The sequence below is a fragment of the Onychostoma macrolepis genome, chromosome 21 (assembly GCF_012432095.1).
Source record: "Onychostoma macrolepis isolate SWU-2019 chromosome 21, ASM1243209v1, whole genome shotgun sequence".
Taxonomy (NCBI): Eukaryota; Metazoa; Chordata; class Actinopteri; order Cypriniformes; family Cyprinidae; genus Onychostoma; species Onychostoma macrolepis.
This window is the reverse complement of record NC_081175.1, coordinates 30,656,607-30,673,726: the sequence shown is the minus strand read 5'-3', so window position 1 is coordinate 30,673,726 and position 17,120 is coordinate 30,656,607. Positions and strand designations below refer to the sequence as shown.

At 41.2% G+C, this 17,120-nt stretch overlaps 1 protein-coding gene across 5 annotated transcripts in view; it reads right to left on the bottom strand.

Moving 5' to 3' along the window:
- znf462 (zinc finger protein 462) overlaps nt 1-17,120 on the bottom strand; it is a 53,745-nt gene that overhangs the window by 21,202 nt on the left and 15,423 nt on the right. For all 5 annotated transcript variants that reach the window (XM_058757342.1, XM_058757345.1, XM_058757344.1 and 2 more), the window contains exons 2-4: nt 9,199-9,455; nt 3,715-9,089; nt 2,539-2,676 (exon numbers count right to left, since the gene is read on the bottom strand). In XM_058757342.1, coding sequence (XP_058613325.1) covers nt 2,539-2,676; nt 3,715-9,089; nt 9,199-9,424 — 5,739 coding nt within the window. In that variant the 5' untranslated portion in view covers nt 9,425-9,455. The remainder of the gene's footprint in view (nt 1-2,538; nt 2,677-3,714; nt 9,090-9,198; nt 9,456-17,120) is intronic.

Here is a 17,120-nt window from a genome sequence, read left to right as displayed (position 1 = left end):
GCGTGCTCGAAACGTAACACTATGTGAATTTTTTTTGATACTTTTGGAGCTTTGGTGTTGCCTACTTCGCATTTCTAATATGAAACTACAAAACTAGTCATGTTCTTGACATATTTAAGGTTCCTGATCTTTTTTAATCCTGATAAATCACACTGATATTTGATATTTCTCTCCAGGTTTGGAGGTGATCATCAGCTCTGGACTGAAGCACAGATTATCCGTGTTTGATTATGGCCATTAAAGCTCTCTGAGGCTGAGAGCTCCATCGGGACATCCCTTTTTCCCTATTTAGAAATAGCCAAGAGGTTCCTGTGTGTTTCTGAGACATCTGCTGCTTTACAGCCGCAGGAAATTCAGCATCTCAGAGAGAGAACGGACCCTGCACTTCAGACGGATGTAAATAAGATGCTCCTGCACCGTCAGCCAATCAGAGGCACAAACACAACCAAAAAAAACACATTTAGACATTTTCTGAAAGAAATGTGAGTCTGTCTGTGCAAAATGCACCACTCTGATGCTAGACTGACAGATTCGACCTTTAAAAAGTGATGTCAACTATTATCTTTACAACCCATTCTTGAATCATTATATTGATCAGACTGATATTTAACACAATGCGATTGCAAAGACAAAAAATGCACATGGATAACCATAACAAATGCCCATGATAACTAGACGCCACAACAGTAAGGTCATATACTATTTTAAACATGTAACATTGCATACGGATTCAAAACGATGATAAAATTAATAGTACGCAGCACAGTATTCTATGCGGTAGTGCAAGGTTTCCCAAACTGGAATTCGAATTGATGAAAAACTATTAATTAAATAAATCAAACATGTTAATTATACAAATTCTCTGTAAAATTTGAGAATTTTGTTTCTAGGACTGATGGCATGCATACCTGGTAAGCATTCTGCATCCATATTAAAATTAACGTTTTTGATAAAATTAGTAAAAATTATGCCTGTTTAGGTCATTGCATGCATTTTTTTCTCTTGAATTAAATATATATTTTTTCCAATTTTAAAATAAAAACAAATCAAACCGAACACTAAACACTAAAACACTTCATGGCGTGAATATTAACCAACGTGCATGCAAACGGGTTTTTAAATTTTAAATAAATTATTGAATTAACTTCTCAGGAGGAATTTACAAAAATATTTTAGCTCAAAGGGCTTCAGCTGATGAAACACCTTGGGAATCCCTGCCCGTGTGTCTCCGTTCAGTGTGTTCTGTGGCTGTGAGCGCTGCCCCCTAGTGTCCGGTGCGATCCGTCCTGCCTGCTGATCCTCACTGGGCTTCCGTTCAAATCCTCAGGCACGGGCCTCCCTGCCAGCACTGGCACTCTCCGTGGAATACTAACACTAAGGCGCTTACACGCCTCTCTCCATGCCACACCGTCAAGGCGACCTAACTGGCTTTCTCTTCAGAGAGACGGAAGGGTTGCATCGAGAGTCTCGGGATTCTTCTGTGATTAAAAAAAAAAAACTGGACTCGGCCATGTCTAAATGCAGCTCTCTGCAGAAACCGTCCACCTTAAACGCTATGGTTAATAAGCAAAGTCCTCATGAAAACCATTGCACTGTACAAAACGGCACACATTTCTTCTATAATACAGATATTGCAACTATGCATTAACTAATTGAAACTAACATTTATGCTCTTTAAACAGCATTTTACCAATTCATTGTTTAATTATGCACAGCGATTTCACAAGCTCTGTACTTTTAACAATTCATTTGTCACACTACATGACCATTTTAGATCAACTACTGAAGATAAAAGTTGATTAAATGTGGATCTGAGAAATACACTTTCCTGTCTACATTAATATAAATGTTAACCTAAAATTTTTTGAAGTCCATAGACATGTTTTGTCTCAACTACTCTACCTAGAAAGCATTTTAAGGTGTCATGGGTACGCTCCTGACAGAAAGGCTGCTCAAAGAGGTTGGTAGCAATATTGTTGGCTTCTAAATACCAAATTTAGTCCACATTCAGAAAAGAGCTTCAGAATTAAGAAGAAAATCCTTCCATCTTTATATGCAAAACGTGTAACACAAGGCCGCTAGATTTAATTACATGACCAACGTTCAAGGCTGTCCTCATGAATGCCCACACAAGGAAATAAAACGCTTGAGTTAAAGGAAATGTCATAACACCGCACTCGTCCATTTTCCCCGTTTCATCTGCAATACTCAAGGATTTGCTCTATTTGTCCATTTCATTGTATGTGCAGTCGAACTGTAGTGGTTTAACCATCCAAACAAGTGAACTAGACACTTGAGTGGAAGGAAAAACGAGTCCAAACGGCCTGTGAATGCACTTGCTATTAGAATAGAGCAGAAGAAGAGAGGCCACCTCAGGAAGAAAGGTCTGAATTTAGATAGTGCACAAATCTAATAAGAGGCCAAAAACTTATGAGAAAACTGAAGAAGAAAACTATAAATCAAAGTCACAGAATTATCAAGCACTCACGCTTTTTAAAAGCCCTTGATGAAGCATGAAGTAACTATGGATGTTCATACCTTCACGTGTCCTTCCTTGGCCTCCCCGTACTGAACATGCTTTCTCAGGTGGTTGCAGATGGCCCGGAGGGTGGGGTGGACCTCCACGCAGAAGTTGCACCTGTAGCCGATGGGAGTCTTATCGGGCGTACCGTCCACCTATAGGAGGAGATAATGACAACAGTAGATCATTAGATGCAATCTAGTTTTCTTCTATAACTTGCAACTAGAATCAATGAAGCTGAAGATTATGTCGCCAGTTTTGGCTGCTTGCAATGTACTTGTTCGCATATGGTGGTCGATGTTAAATCCAAATGTAAAAGCTACACTAACACCCAAAACATCATCTGCTGTTATTCTACTTCCTATGTTCCTAAAGCAATCAGATCAATGCTAGAGAAAATCACACCGATTACAGTTTTGAAAGTTAGTCAGGGCCCGTATTAATCAAGCCTCTGAGAATTACTCACAAAAACACTGCGATTAATTGAGTAAAAGAGTAAAAAAAAAATTCTTGGCTCAAAGCTGCGCTTAAAAGTTAGGTGAAGAGTAGGACTAAATCTTAAATGTCAGTCTTAGAGATGATTCGCGACACTTTGCTGTACTTCAAATGGGATTTTGGATGACGACATAGGCATTGACCAATCACTGAATCTCCTTGAGAATATTCTCAGATAAATTCACATTGAATGGTGAAAATCCTAAGAGGAGTTTACATTCAACAGACATTTGACAAAGAATTTAAGAAAATGCATTATGGCAAGGAAACAAAACGTCATCACAACCTTCAATGTTCAATTCCGATGAAAATGCATTGCTGTGTAAAGTTAGTGGTGATATGACATCCCTCACCAAGTTACTGACAAAGATAATGCCTGCTCTGTCCAAACGATACCATTTGAATAACTGTTCGTTGTCATTTCTAAAACATTCTCTCTCTCCAGAAAGATTTGCGCACGTCAGTGCCATCACAAGCCCCTACTGGCAGCTCCTAACCACTTGAGAGACCTTGTCTTAAATAACTGTAAGAGTAAGAGTGATTCTTGATAACTTGCTTTTATACTTAAGTTTGAAAGTAGGAGTAAATTTCATGAATTCTCAAGAGTAAAATGACACTTTGAGAAGCTTGATAAATACGGGCCCAGGTTAGTCAACTGTTATAACCACTTTTACCCATTACAAGGTGTTTAAACTCACCTTATTCTCTGGTTTGGCTTCTGGTGGCTCTGTCGTCCTCTGCTTGCTTTGAAGCTGTTTTCTTCGTTCCAGCCTCATGGCTCTTTTCTGGAAATCCTCATTGTGGTTTATCAGATGGACGCTGAGTTCTGGAAGAGTCAAGAACTTGATTTCACAGTGAGTGCACTGGTAGAGCTCCGTCCCATCTTCCGCAGGACTCGGAATGGTGACGAAATCCCGCTTGAGCTCCTTATCATGGCAGTCATTGTAATGCATCACCAGCAGCTCCGCCGCGCTGAACGACAACTTGAAGCATTTCAGGCATTTAAAGGGGAGCCAGTCCACATCTCCTTCAGGTTCCACCTCATCCTTAACTTCAACGACTTCCACCTCCTCCGTAGATGGAGGTTTCTCTGCCTCCTTGGAATAGATCACAGTGAAGTAACGGCCCAGTTTGCTGGAGGGCTGCTTCTTGGGAAAGACTCCTGGGTGGCGCTTTATGTAATGAGAAACGATACTCTTCCTGCTGAAAGCCTGGAAGGAGCAGAGTGAACATTTCCTTCGGTCCACCGCAAGCCTTAGCTCTTCGCTCATCGCTGGAGCCTCTGCCTCTGATGCCAAGGGCACCATCACCTTGTTTGGTTTCTCCCCCACAGTCTTGGATGCTGCCAAGCAATGCGTGTAGTAGGCATCGATGTCATGCCGTTTCTGGTAGTGTGCAGCGAGGCCTTTGCGGATGGGGTTGGTGTAGGAGCAGAGGGCACATTTAAAGACATTGTTCTTCCCTTCGGGCTGCGCTCTGACATTGTTATGCTTGATACGGTAGTGACGAGCGATACCTTTCCGGGTGGAGCAGAAGTATTTGCACAGCTGACATTTAAACACCGCGTGCTTGTCGCTCTTTGGAACTTCGGGAAGCGCAACGTTATAATCACAGATCTCAGAGACTTCGGTCACATTGCTGCTGCTACATTCAGCAACCAAATCGTCTCTTCTGGTTGGCGACTGCGTGGCAGTTGTTTTGAACATGTCTGCGGCAGATTGGTTATGATATTTCTCATAGTGTATCTTGAGTTTCTCTAAAGTGCCATGTGTGTAAGTGCACATCTTGCAGCGGTAAGCACCGTAGCCCTGCCTCTGGGTTTTAGATCGCTCATCCCCCTCGCTAACCAACTCATTTACCCGCTCAACATCCTCTGCAAAGTCTTCCGCCGTGACTTTGATGGAAGGATGTCGTTTCTGGTAGTGTGTGAGAACTCCATGGATGCGCGAGTTCACATATGGACAGTGTCTGCACTTGTAAACAGAGCTAGGGTTGATATCTGCTTCCTGAGCGAAGTCAGCAGCTTTCACTTTCATGCCCGGGTGTTTTTTGCCATAGTGGGTCAGAAGCCCATGAAGACTGTTGTACTCAGACAAGCACACGGTGCACTGGTAAGGGTTGTTTGAGATGGATGACGTGGCAGACAGAGAGAGATTAGGCTGTCGCTCATGTGTTGGGCGGCTGACTTCAACTGCAGCCTCTTCCTGCTGGTTGCTGTTGAACGGACTGGACATGGAAACGTGTCCTTTGGGCAGTTGTGGGAGCAGCTTATCAGGTGCTTGGTTTCCCTTGATAATGTCGAGTAGGACAGACTCGTCACCTTTGATGGCCCAAGGGTGCACCGCTTGGTAATGGTTAGTAATGTCCCAGATGGAGCATGCCTCAAAGGCACAATCTCTGCATTGGTAATGCTTCGTTTCAGAGTTCCCAGCTTGTCTGCTAGTGGAAGTATCAGGACCAGCCCATAGTTTGCTGGCCATGTAGGTGTAGTCGACGTTGTGCTCAGGATGGCGTCTTTGGTAATGCATGAGCAGCCCGCTTGGTTCAGCGTGGGAATATATGCACCACTCACAGTGATAACCAGCCTCCAACACACCATCCTGATAAGCCCAGTGTAAGATCGTCATGGCCGTGGCCTTCACAGTAGGATGATCCTTCTTCAAATGCTTCTTCAAGGCATACACATAAGGAGACGTGTATGCACAGTGTCTACACTTCAAAGATCGCAACGACCTGGATTTTTCTGCTTCAGTAGCTACAGTTGCAGTGGATGTGGAACTTCCCGCTTGGATCATCTGCGCTCGTTCTCTCTGACTCCGGACGACAGCCGTGTGTCTACGGACAAGGTCGGCATTGGCTTTCACGTCCCTGTGCTTCTTCTGATAGTGAATCAAGACCCCCTTCACAGTGCGGTTCCCATAGTCGCAGTGCTGGCAGAAGAACAGCATTTCAGGTTCCCCTTTGTCGGATGCTCCTTTAGTGTTGGAACTACCTGACCCCTCAATCCCGTTGTTGCTGAATTGCTTCAGAAACTGTTTAGGGGGTGCGATTTGTAACTCATCCATGAGTTTCAGCAGTCCTGGGGTTGGGGGTGCTTGCTTTATGTACTTTGCCGTCACCTTAATCTCTGGATGTCGCTTTTGATAGTGGACCAGAACGCCCACTACAGAGCGGTTGTTGTAGACACAGTGTTTGCAGTAGTAAACATCTTCATCTGGAGCCACAGGCAAGATGACGTTTGAAGACTTGGGGGTGCTTGTCAGGCTGTAGGTTGAATTGTTTGACAACTGTGCTCGGTCAACAGATACGACCCGCATGGTCTTCTGTATGCGGAAGTACGAGGCCTTTTGCTCGGGGTGCTTTTTTTGATAATGGACCAGTACTGAGTGCATGTTGGGACTTGAGAAAGAACAGACATCACAGTCGTACACCACCACATTACCACCCAGACCTTCTCGAAAAGCTTCAGCCTCAGTGTTTGCTTCTGGCGTTTTGCAGATGCTTTTGAGAGCAGGACTGGATGATGATCTGGACCCAGATGAGGTGGAGCTAAAACTCTTCGGCCCAGAATTCAAGATTTCCCGCAGTGTTTGGGACTCAGCAGCACCCTTATGAGGCTGATCGACCATGTAGCTGGAGAAGATCATGGCATTGTTGATCTTCACTGAAGGGTGCATTCTTTGATAATGGGGCATCAGACTTCGCACATTTGGACTTGTGTAAGAACAGAAACGGCACATGTACACCAGATCTGGCTGGTTAAAGTTCAAAACATTACTTGCTTCTGGATGGTGTGTCATATAGTGCTGGTGCAGATCATTGAAGTTGTTATATTCGATGAAGCATTCGAGACAGCGGAAGACTGCGCTCTGATCCTCTGGGTCCAGGATGTATCTGAAGCTAAACTTGATATAAGGGTGCATCCTCTGGTAGTGTGTGCTGACACTGCGAGCAGACTTGTTTTGGTACTCACAATGTTTGCAGTAGAACAGGTTCCCAGGTTCTTCAGTATTGTATTCAGTGTTGTCTTGATATGGCTCTCTGCTATCCTGACTGTTTTGATCTTGGGCATCTTTAGATTCCAAAGAGGCACTGTAATTGTCTTCATCATCAGAAATGGTTACTTGAACAGGAATGTTTCTTGAGCTGAGTTTGGACTGCAGATTGCGTTTTCTTTTCCCAACGCCACGCTCTGTCTGAACACTTCCAGAATTTCTAACATGAAGGTGCTGAGTGTTGAAGGTGTAGTGCTGACTTTGAGCATCAGAGGATTCTCTCTCTTTGCTTGTTTCTAAATCGATGTGATTCCCATTCTCCTCCACGTCGTCATCCATCTCCTCAAGGTTAATCACATCTTCGTGCTGTTGGCTTTGACTAATCTTGCTCTGGAGATTGTTTGCAATTTCATCAATCCTTGTGCGTTTTTTGACAGGAGAGAGATCCAAAGGCAAATCGTTGATGGACTTTCTTGCCGTCTTCCCAATAAGATGCTTCTTGGTTGAAAATCCAAGGATTGAGGTCTGAGTTTTCTGAACGAAGCTCGAAGAGCTGTAGGATTCGGATTCAGAATCTTGCTGCTCATTGGTCGAACCCTCTTGGCCCGTGGCTTGTGTTCCATCACAGTATGAGTGTTTGTGTTGCTGGTGGACACGTAGACCTTTCAGTGTGACGGTGGAGAAATTACACAGTGAGCACCGATGAGGACCCTGCTGTTCCTCGACTGCGTTGGATTTTTTACCGTTGATTTTAGAGCTGCCATTTCCTCCGTTCACTGGCTCGGAGCGTTCAGCCGGACCATCTACACTTTCGCTGATTAAGTCCATAGTGTCCCATTCGGAAGACCCACCATGACATTGTTTGTGCGCGTCAAGTTTTAGTGGGTTGGTGCAAAGAAAGGCGCACTGGTCACATTTATACACCGTAGCTTTGCCAGATAAGTGTATGTTCTCTATGTGACGAGAAATACTACGTCGGTGCATGGTCAAGAAGGAGCAGAAAGGGCACTGGAACCGGTTCATGTGCCTTTTGAATGGAACTCCTTTAGTTTCCAGCAGGTCATTATCCTCTTCTGACAGAAGCAGCTTAGTAGAATCCTCAGCTGACTCTGTGTAATTGGGATCATCCAAGTCACAGAGTTCATTATCTGAACTGCTTCTGGAATCATTCAGCATGCTGGCATCTAGATCCATGCCAGACCTAGACATATCTGACATGGTGAAAGTCGATCTTTCTGACAGTATGGAAGATCCTGTGCTGTTGGGTATTTTTGCTGTGAGCTGTGAGTACTGAAAACTTGATATCCCTGAAGTGGCCTTGAGTGATGCATTGCCAGAGGATCCTTTGACTGACGAGGCATTCGCAGAGGAACCTTCATTGCTAGCTAGATCATTCAGGTTCAAATTGGAGGTTGGAGTGCTTCTCCTGGATGAAGCAGAATCAGACTTGCTGGATCCCGCACTTCCGTCCTGTATTTTGGGTTGTTGCAAGGATACCATGATCTTCACCATGTTACGGTGTTTCTTCATCATGTGTTCGGCTAACTGCTGCCTTTGTGAAGTCTGAAATCCACACCACTCGCAGTTAAAGCCTCCTCTTGACTGGGGTTTGATCATAGATTCCAGCACATTACGTTCTACATCCTCTGGCGACTCCTCACATTGTTCTTCAACGGAGGAGGCGTCAGAGTCCAAATCCAAAACCTCTGCTCCAGCAGGAGGAGCCGAGTGGCCTGGTAGACCTTCTTTGTGATGCATTTTCTGGTGTTTCAGAATCCGTGCTCTGTGTGGGGATTTATAAGTGCAATACTGGCAGGAAAAGACCGTTCCTACACCATCGTAAGTCGTAGCGCTGCAGCTGGCCTGCTTGGAAGTTTTGAGGGATCTCTCATCGCTTGCTTCTCCATGGACCTTCCTGGTGTGTTCGCTGAGAAGAGAGCTGGATCTGAAGTACCGCACACAGAACTTGCACTGGAAAAATGGAGTTGACGTTTTGTTTGAAGGTTTTGCTGACTGGTTGTGTTTCGCTTTCTTTGAACCAGAGAAGTGCCCAAGGTCTTTGTTAAAGGATTTAATACCTGAAACATGAACAGAGAAAGAAACTATTTCAAACAAGTTTAGCTCTTCTGATGTAGTTTCTTTAACTGCTAATGTGTCATTATTTCTGAATCGAAAATGTTGATATACCTGCTTCCTTTTTCAACGAGTCGTAATTGTGATTGCTCAAGTCTTCCTCGTCCTCTGTTTGGCTGAGGGAGTTTAACGAATTTGACCTGGATCGTCTGGGTGACCCGTCACCTTCTCCCACTTCTGCGGGCTGCAAGAAGGCCGTGTGGACGTCTTGTATGTGCGCCTTGAGCTCATCGTTCGACTCTGCACGGAAATCACAGCCATCGCACTGCAGCACTTCCATCGCTTAGGACTCCCTGGAAAATCAGGGAAACCTGGTTAGGGACAGAAAGAAAAGAAAGGGTTAAGAGTACAGAAACACAGGCTGTAAACAAACACTTGGAAAGGAAATTCTACAGCATTGTATTTCACAGAAAGTTGAAAGCAATCTGAAATTCTGGCAGAATTCAACAGAAGAATCTTTCTTTTTTTGGCGAGTGGTCAGTCTGCTCCAAGAACAATAGCTGAGAAGGGATTATGGGCTGATTTGTTCCATTTTTTTATTACCCAGGGATAAGCCTCAGCTGGAGCACACCAGTGGGCCTTGGTATTTACATCAGCGTGTTCCATCAGATTGCATCAAGCCCTTCTGAAATAAGATTGAGTGAATCCGCCGAGGGATGAGGAACGCTCAGGGCTTCAGAGATGCAGTGCAAACACAAAGGATTATGGGGCGGGCCGTCACTTAGAGGTGGCATTATGATGTCCCGTGACCTAAGAGCACCCAGCAACCATGCCAATCAATGAGCTGAAACAAAGTATGATTCTGTCCCTGATCAATACTTTTTCATTAATACTCGCACAGCTGCCAAAATTCAGCATATACACATGCTTGTCTGTGCACAAATCCCTGCTGTATTTGGGAATATTGCAATATTTCATTAGATTGCACTGAACATTTTCATAAACCAATAAAATGTTTCCATGAAAATCTACAAACTGAGCCAGAAATTACAGAGAGTATGTTAGGAACATATGACTTGAATAAAACTAATTCAGCACTAACCTCATGTAAACCTTTTATCCAAAAATACATATAAAACCACAACTGCTGCTTTTCTCTATAATACCAAGCGACCATGTACAGAAACAGCGAACATGTTTTTCTTTCATCATGGGTCATTCTCAATTTGATCTGTGTGGCAAGGACATGAATATTAGCATGAACTCAACAACAGGAATGCATTTAACAGTCGTACAGCACGGTACCAGCGTTGCAGATCTGAAAGCCATCAACACAAACCAGAGTAAATCTTCAGCCTTGGCCGGCTCTCTCAACAGGACACATTCTGCGGGTGATTTTTGCAAGAAAAGGCCTCAATGTCAAGGCCAGTGTTATATGGGTTTAGTGCAATGCTACACATTAGAGGAGGCCTTGAATGCTGTAAAAACAAACAAAATAAATTCTACTTGGATCTTAGTCAGTCATTCTAAAGGCACAATAGACCATTTTTACCAGTTGTGAGGATAAATTGATATCAAATCAGTGATTAGACTCTTAATTCACAAATAAAAGGGACGGAAATACTATTAAGGACCTGCAATTGTTATTAAAATAAGAGACACAAATGCATGAACTATAGTTATCATAGAACACATGTGCCTTCAATACGATGCAAAAATCAAAATCCCCTAATAAATTTCACGGTTCCTTCCTATTTTGCACAAATATCATTTCATGCAATTCTAAAGCAAAAAAAGATTGTTTGCTTTCATCAAAAGCTAACAAAAACCTTTCTACTGATGTAACCAAGGCCATGTAGTTGGGTAAAAATAATACTGAAGAATATTAACTGTCTTTTCCTGTTGCAATCAAATGCTGATAGATAAAATTAAGTTTTGCACTTGATTTCAATAGTCCACTTTAGATACTATAGGTAGCTTTCTTAACTCTCATTAGTGTATTAGTAGACTGTTAGGTTAGGGTTAGTTGAATAAGTTGACATGTACTTGCGAAGATACTTATAGTCAGTTGAACGTCTATTAGCAGATATTAAGCAAACAGTCTACTAATACTCTAATGACTGCTAGTTTACTTAAAGTCAACCAAATTTCCAAAGAGGACTATCAAAATAAAGTGTTATCAAATTAATTCCCACCCTACATTATGGTTGCTTCGCCCACCTGATGAAAACACTAAAACGACGGCAATATCACATCATGTCTGCCGTACAAACGGTGTATGCTGAGTTATGCATCAGTGCTTATGGGTTTAATACTTAAGGGTTAAAACCCATCAAATTGGCACATGCAATAGTTATACAGACACTAGACTGAAAACAGGTTTCATGGCTGAATGGTTGGAATTCCTGATAGATGAGAAGATTTCTTGTCGAGAATAAAGACATCCGAGCTCTCACACCTATGGCTTATCACCTGTGGCCTCAAACCGTAACAGACACTGGTTTCAACCTTCATTCTCAACAACACTGCCAGTGTGTCCCAGGGCAGGTTTGCCCATTGTCTCTCGCGGTCGAGTTTCAGCTCCACCCTGATGTGTTCCAGCACTCGAGAGGAACCCAGAACAAACTTACACTCATCTCGACAGCCATATCTGGACAATCCATAATGTCTGGTAGAGGAGGAAAACACAAATGCAAAAATAGCGGACATAAAACAAATCACACCTAGCAGCCCATCCGCCGGAGCATCAGATACTTCCAGGCTAATGGGGTGAAATTTGTAAAGCTTTCATGTGCTTGGCGCGGCTCTGACAGCCACTGAGCACCACAGATCCTTTGAGCTTTAAGGGCAGCCATTTTAAGAGCAGCAATGTGTGCTGAGGTGTTCAGGCAGAGCGTAACATGGACTCACAGATCTGATCCTCTCACTGCCACTGGAGAGCAGCTGACAGAAATCTATCTAGCAGATGTAACGCACCCAAAACCTTCAGCCTGCACAGCTCAGCAGAACCACAGAGAAAAAAAAAACCTTCTGGCGTGCCAGCCTGAGCTCAGCCTGTCATATTTCCAACATCTTGGGATTTAAAAAAAAAAAAACATATCACATTTTACATGCAGCAGAAGCTTTTACCCAAAGTGATTTACAGAGCATCCAAAGGTGTGCAAGTGGAGAATGTACAGTACCAGGCTAAAGACTTTGCCACATTAGACGCTTCTCAAAAACACTTGGCTATAACACTTGCGGAAATTCTCCAAGACGTTAGAAGAACCTACCAGCAAACTTTCTTATAAATGGTGCACAGGTGTATTTGGGACAAAGCAAAGGGTGGACACACCAAATATTGATGTGATAAATAATGCACATAATCCTTTTTACGACATTACTTTCAAAAACAAACTTCTCGCAGGTTGGATGTTACAAGCATCTTGAAGACACACTAAAGCACCAGATCAAAAAACTTAAATGTTTCTGTGAAACACCCAATGTGTCAAAGACTTCAGCACAGTGTATAAGAATTCAACCCACGATTTTGGTGTTGCGAGCTGTACATGTTGGCACCATGTTGTGCTTCAACGTGATACTGAAAGATCCTTTAAACATTTGGCAGAAGCTTTTACCCAAAGAGATTTACAGAGCGTCCAAAGGTGTGCATCTGGAACATGTACAGCGCTGTGCTAAACACTTTGGCATATTAGATGCTTCACAAAAACACTTGGTTATTTATACACTAGTCAACATTTGAAGTGGATCAAAACCTTTCATCAAAGTTGTCCTAAAACCAAAATGCGTTCTTCCCTTAAGACAACTTTGATGAACGTTTTCGATCAACTTCAAATATTCACTACTATATTTGACTGCAGAAATTTCTCCAAGACATTAGAACAACCAGCAAACTTTCCTAAAAATGGTACACAGACGTGTTTGGGACAAAGCAAAGGGTGGACGCACCAAATATCAACATGATTAATAAATAACTCTTACAAGCAGTGGCTGAAACTTCTCGCAGTACTGTACTTTGGCGACTGGTTGTTCTTCCAAGCATCTTGGAGAAGTTTCCTACTGGCACATTAAAGTAAAAGACAAAGAACTGTCTTAAAACAAATGTTTCTGTCAAGCATCTTATGTGCCAAAGACTTCAACACAGTGTATAAGAATTAGGAGCTCTACCGGTTTTCATGTGTTGACAGTGCATGCCAAGTATTTGCAATTTTTAAAAAACATCTTTAGACCCTGCATTTTTTCCCCATTTACTGTAAAAATCCCCAATACTTCAACTCAAAATAATTCAAGATTTAACTAGACAAGATGTTTAAATGACTTGCACAGCCAATCTGATAATAAACTAATTAAATGTTCAAGTTGAATCAAGTGAAATTTCCACTTCCCTCATCTTTTTTTTTTTTTTTGAATGGTCCCTTACATCAATGTCTTCATTTCACTGCTCTCAACACTAAATTCAAAGACATTTGGTCACCATGACCCTAAACCAGCCTAACTGTACCAGGCTTCCTCAAGACTAACTAGTCTATTCTGGTTGACTGCTGACTGGTTGATTTTGAGCATGAACAGAGTCAAGAGTCTCTCACGTCCTCAAAACGAGCTCAGAGGAACTAAAGCTTCACGAGGGGGTCTAAAAATGCAAAGCATGCTTGAACTTCCCTCTTTCAGAGCTCACAAAACATCTGCAGCCTTGGGCTAAGAATGAGGAAGACAAGAGAGTGATGGGAAAAAACTGGAAGCAGTGAACGCCGGTCAATCCCAACAATCCCAACGAAACCAGATTCCAAAGTCTACTGACGCTTGTTAATCACCAACCGGCCGACCTGCCTTAACAGCCTCCTCTATCCAGATCTCAGCGCAGCCGCCCCTCTCAAAGACACTCTCTGAATAAGCCAACATTAAGCTGATTAGAAGTACAGGGGTTTTGTCCTTAACCGTTGGTCCACCATCTCACACAACAGACAGCGAGAGAGAGACAGGACAGGACTCTGGCTAAACATTCACATTCTTCATTATGTTTTACCAGAAACATCTAATCAGCTCTCATGAACGAATAATGACGCACTGATTAACAGCATTTTCAGCAAATGAATAGAGGGTTGACGGCTGAAGAACAAATCACACAGGGTAAAACCAAACAGCCAGAAACTAGTATTAATATTTACCTCGATTGTAACAAACAGATAGAGTGCGTTAAGAGTTTTTAATGATGTAGCCGCTCGAGGACTATTTAATCGCTCAGAGCTCAGGCAATTCTGCTTCACTGAAGTAGCATGTTAGTCTCAGATCTTTCCTCTGTGGAAAAATATTGCAAGATTTTAACCTTCAAACCGTATTCAGGTCTGTTTTAACCTAGAAGAGTTACATAATTTCCAAAAAATGCCATTTTTAGAAAGTGAACGAAACTTATCAAATGCTTCAAGACCTTCAAAATACACAGTAGGCTATATCTATATATCTATCTATCTATACATATTTGTACAATAATTTTTTTAAAGTTACACTTTTCAGGTCCGGGTCATTTTTGACCCGGGTACATATGGCTCACCACGGACATTTTTCACATTTCCGTGTTTCTCAGCAGCAGAAGTCGTCATAGTTGGGTTGACTTCAAGAGCAGTGAATGGAAGAGTACCACAAATATATTTTTTGCATTCCCATTTGCTCAAATAGCAAAAGAAAAACTTTACGATAGTGTTTTCATGACTGTCAAAAAAAGGAAAAAAAATTGAGAGAGACTGATAACGGCAGTCAGAAACACCCTCGCATTAATGTTAACCAGTTTTTTTTTTTTTGTAATTTGAAGCAAAGGTGATAGAATACAAAGTATTGTGCTATAAATGTACATTCATTAAAAAAAATAAATAATAAATAAATAAATACACATACATATATATATATATATATATATATATATATAAAATTTGAGGATTTACGATGCTGGTGACCGTTAAACGTGTCATCACAGACTTGAGAAATGGGTCCACTAGGTGTCAAAAAGTGTCAAAACACTTCTATAAAATATAATTCACCTTTTCTGCATATCTCACACTTTTGGGACTGAATTTTATTTTATTGATGAACATGCATATGTGCATGTCTATTGATGAACCACTGCAGCATGAAAAATTTAACACTTTTTTAATCTGAAAGTGAAAGTTTATGCAAGTAAAATGAATTTATTTTGCGTGAAAACTTTTCAGAGTAATATTTATATTGTTTTGATGTTTTGTTATAAATTTGGACTGTTTTGAGCACTCATGACTTATAAATTCAATCATTAAATTCTATTCACTCCAATGGGGTTAATACCAGTAATTCTTAAATTATATGTTGTTATAAATTTCATACAATTATATAACGAAAGCAAATTCCTTCTCAATATTGAAACTAAATTTATGTATATTTTACATCATATTTGTTTTGGTGTGGTTCATGTCTATTTTGAAATGTCAAAGAATTTCTCAATTTCTTAAATTAATAAAAGGGGGTAAATGCAAAAATAACATTGTAACATTCAAAACATTGAAACTTTTTTTTCAGAAGTTGCTGATCAGATACAATACGGTTTTAACTGGAAAAAAATATTTGTGACAAACAGACCCAGAATGTGAAAATAGATTTTGGATGCATTATGAGGGTTAAAAACGAACGAGGACAGCAGCAGAGATAGATATAGGCACTGTTTCCTCAAACACGTTTCTGTCTTTCTACAGTCTGGAGATGATACAGGAACTGAAGATCTGGTTCTTTCACTTCGCGTCCGTGCAGACGGGTGGAACGGGATCTTCAGCGTGCGGTTTGGAGCATGTGTGTCGTTCTCACTGCAGAACTGCTTGTTATATAAGCTTATGGAACACATTATGTAAAACACACGACAGGGTCGATCAACAGATTTCTGCCACATAAACCTCACTGGAGCAGGACCAGAGATGTCAAAACTACTGCTACTTCAGTTGATGCGAAAATAAAATGAAGAGGAGCATTGTGTCAAATTTGGGTTTATTTATATTAATATTTAACTTGACAAAGAAGTGGGTTCAATACAGTCTTCATTTAGTATCACTGAGATACTATAAGTTTTTATTCATATTTTGAATCAGTTTTTATTTTTATATTTACCATTTAATACAATAAATTTGGTTTCGTAAAAGTTGTAATAGTCAAAGTAAAAGAAAGAGAAATTTAATGTTGTTTAGTAATGTGTGTGCTTGTTTTATTCATTTTTATTTCAGTTTAACTTAATTTAGTACATAACTAATGGAATTCTCTTCACTTTTTTTTTTTATGGATTTACTTTAATTTCTAGTTTACTAAAAATTCTATAGCATATTGAATTCGTTTTTTGTTTTTAGTAAAAAAACAACAAAATAATTCAATAGCATCTTACTAGTACACTTATATTATCCCAGAATCAGATTTGTACTGAAAATTTACTCTAAAAAAAAGATTGAAGAGCTTCAGAGAAACGATCTAAGAGACTTTCTGTCTTCTGTGGAACATAAAATAGACATTTCAAAGAACCAAACAACACTGGACTCTTTGACTTTCATTTTATGGATGTTTTATGGTGTTTTTGTCAATCAAATGAAAGTCAAAGGGGTCCAGTGTTATTTGTTTTTATTTTAAATATCTTCTTTTATGTTTCATAGAAGATAAAAACATGTAACAACATGAGGGTAAATAAATGACGACAGAATGAACATTTTTGGGTGATCTGTCCCTTTAAAGAGTCACCACAAACAAATCAACATGCATCAAACATCATCTAGAGGCTTGAACATATAAAGAAACCTCATCGTGGTAGACAACGGGCCGTTTCCTGAAGAACACTTCCTAAAGCGCGCTCAGAGAGCTATTTTGGGTTGAATCGGGAATGGTGCCCTCGTTGAGCACACAAAGGTTACGCAAGCAACCAAAATAACCCTGGACTGAGGGTTTGCACAAACCTACCCAGCATTCTGAAGCTGGAGAACGTTCCAGAACTCCTTCGATCGCACAAAACGCTCGAGATCACGAGAGGCCAGAGAAGAGGA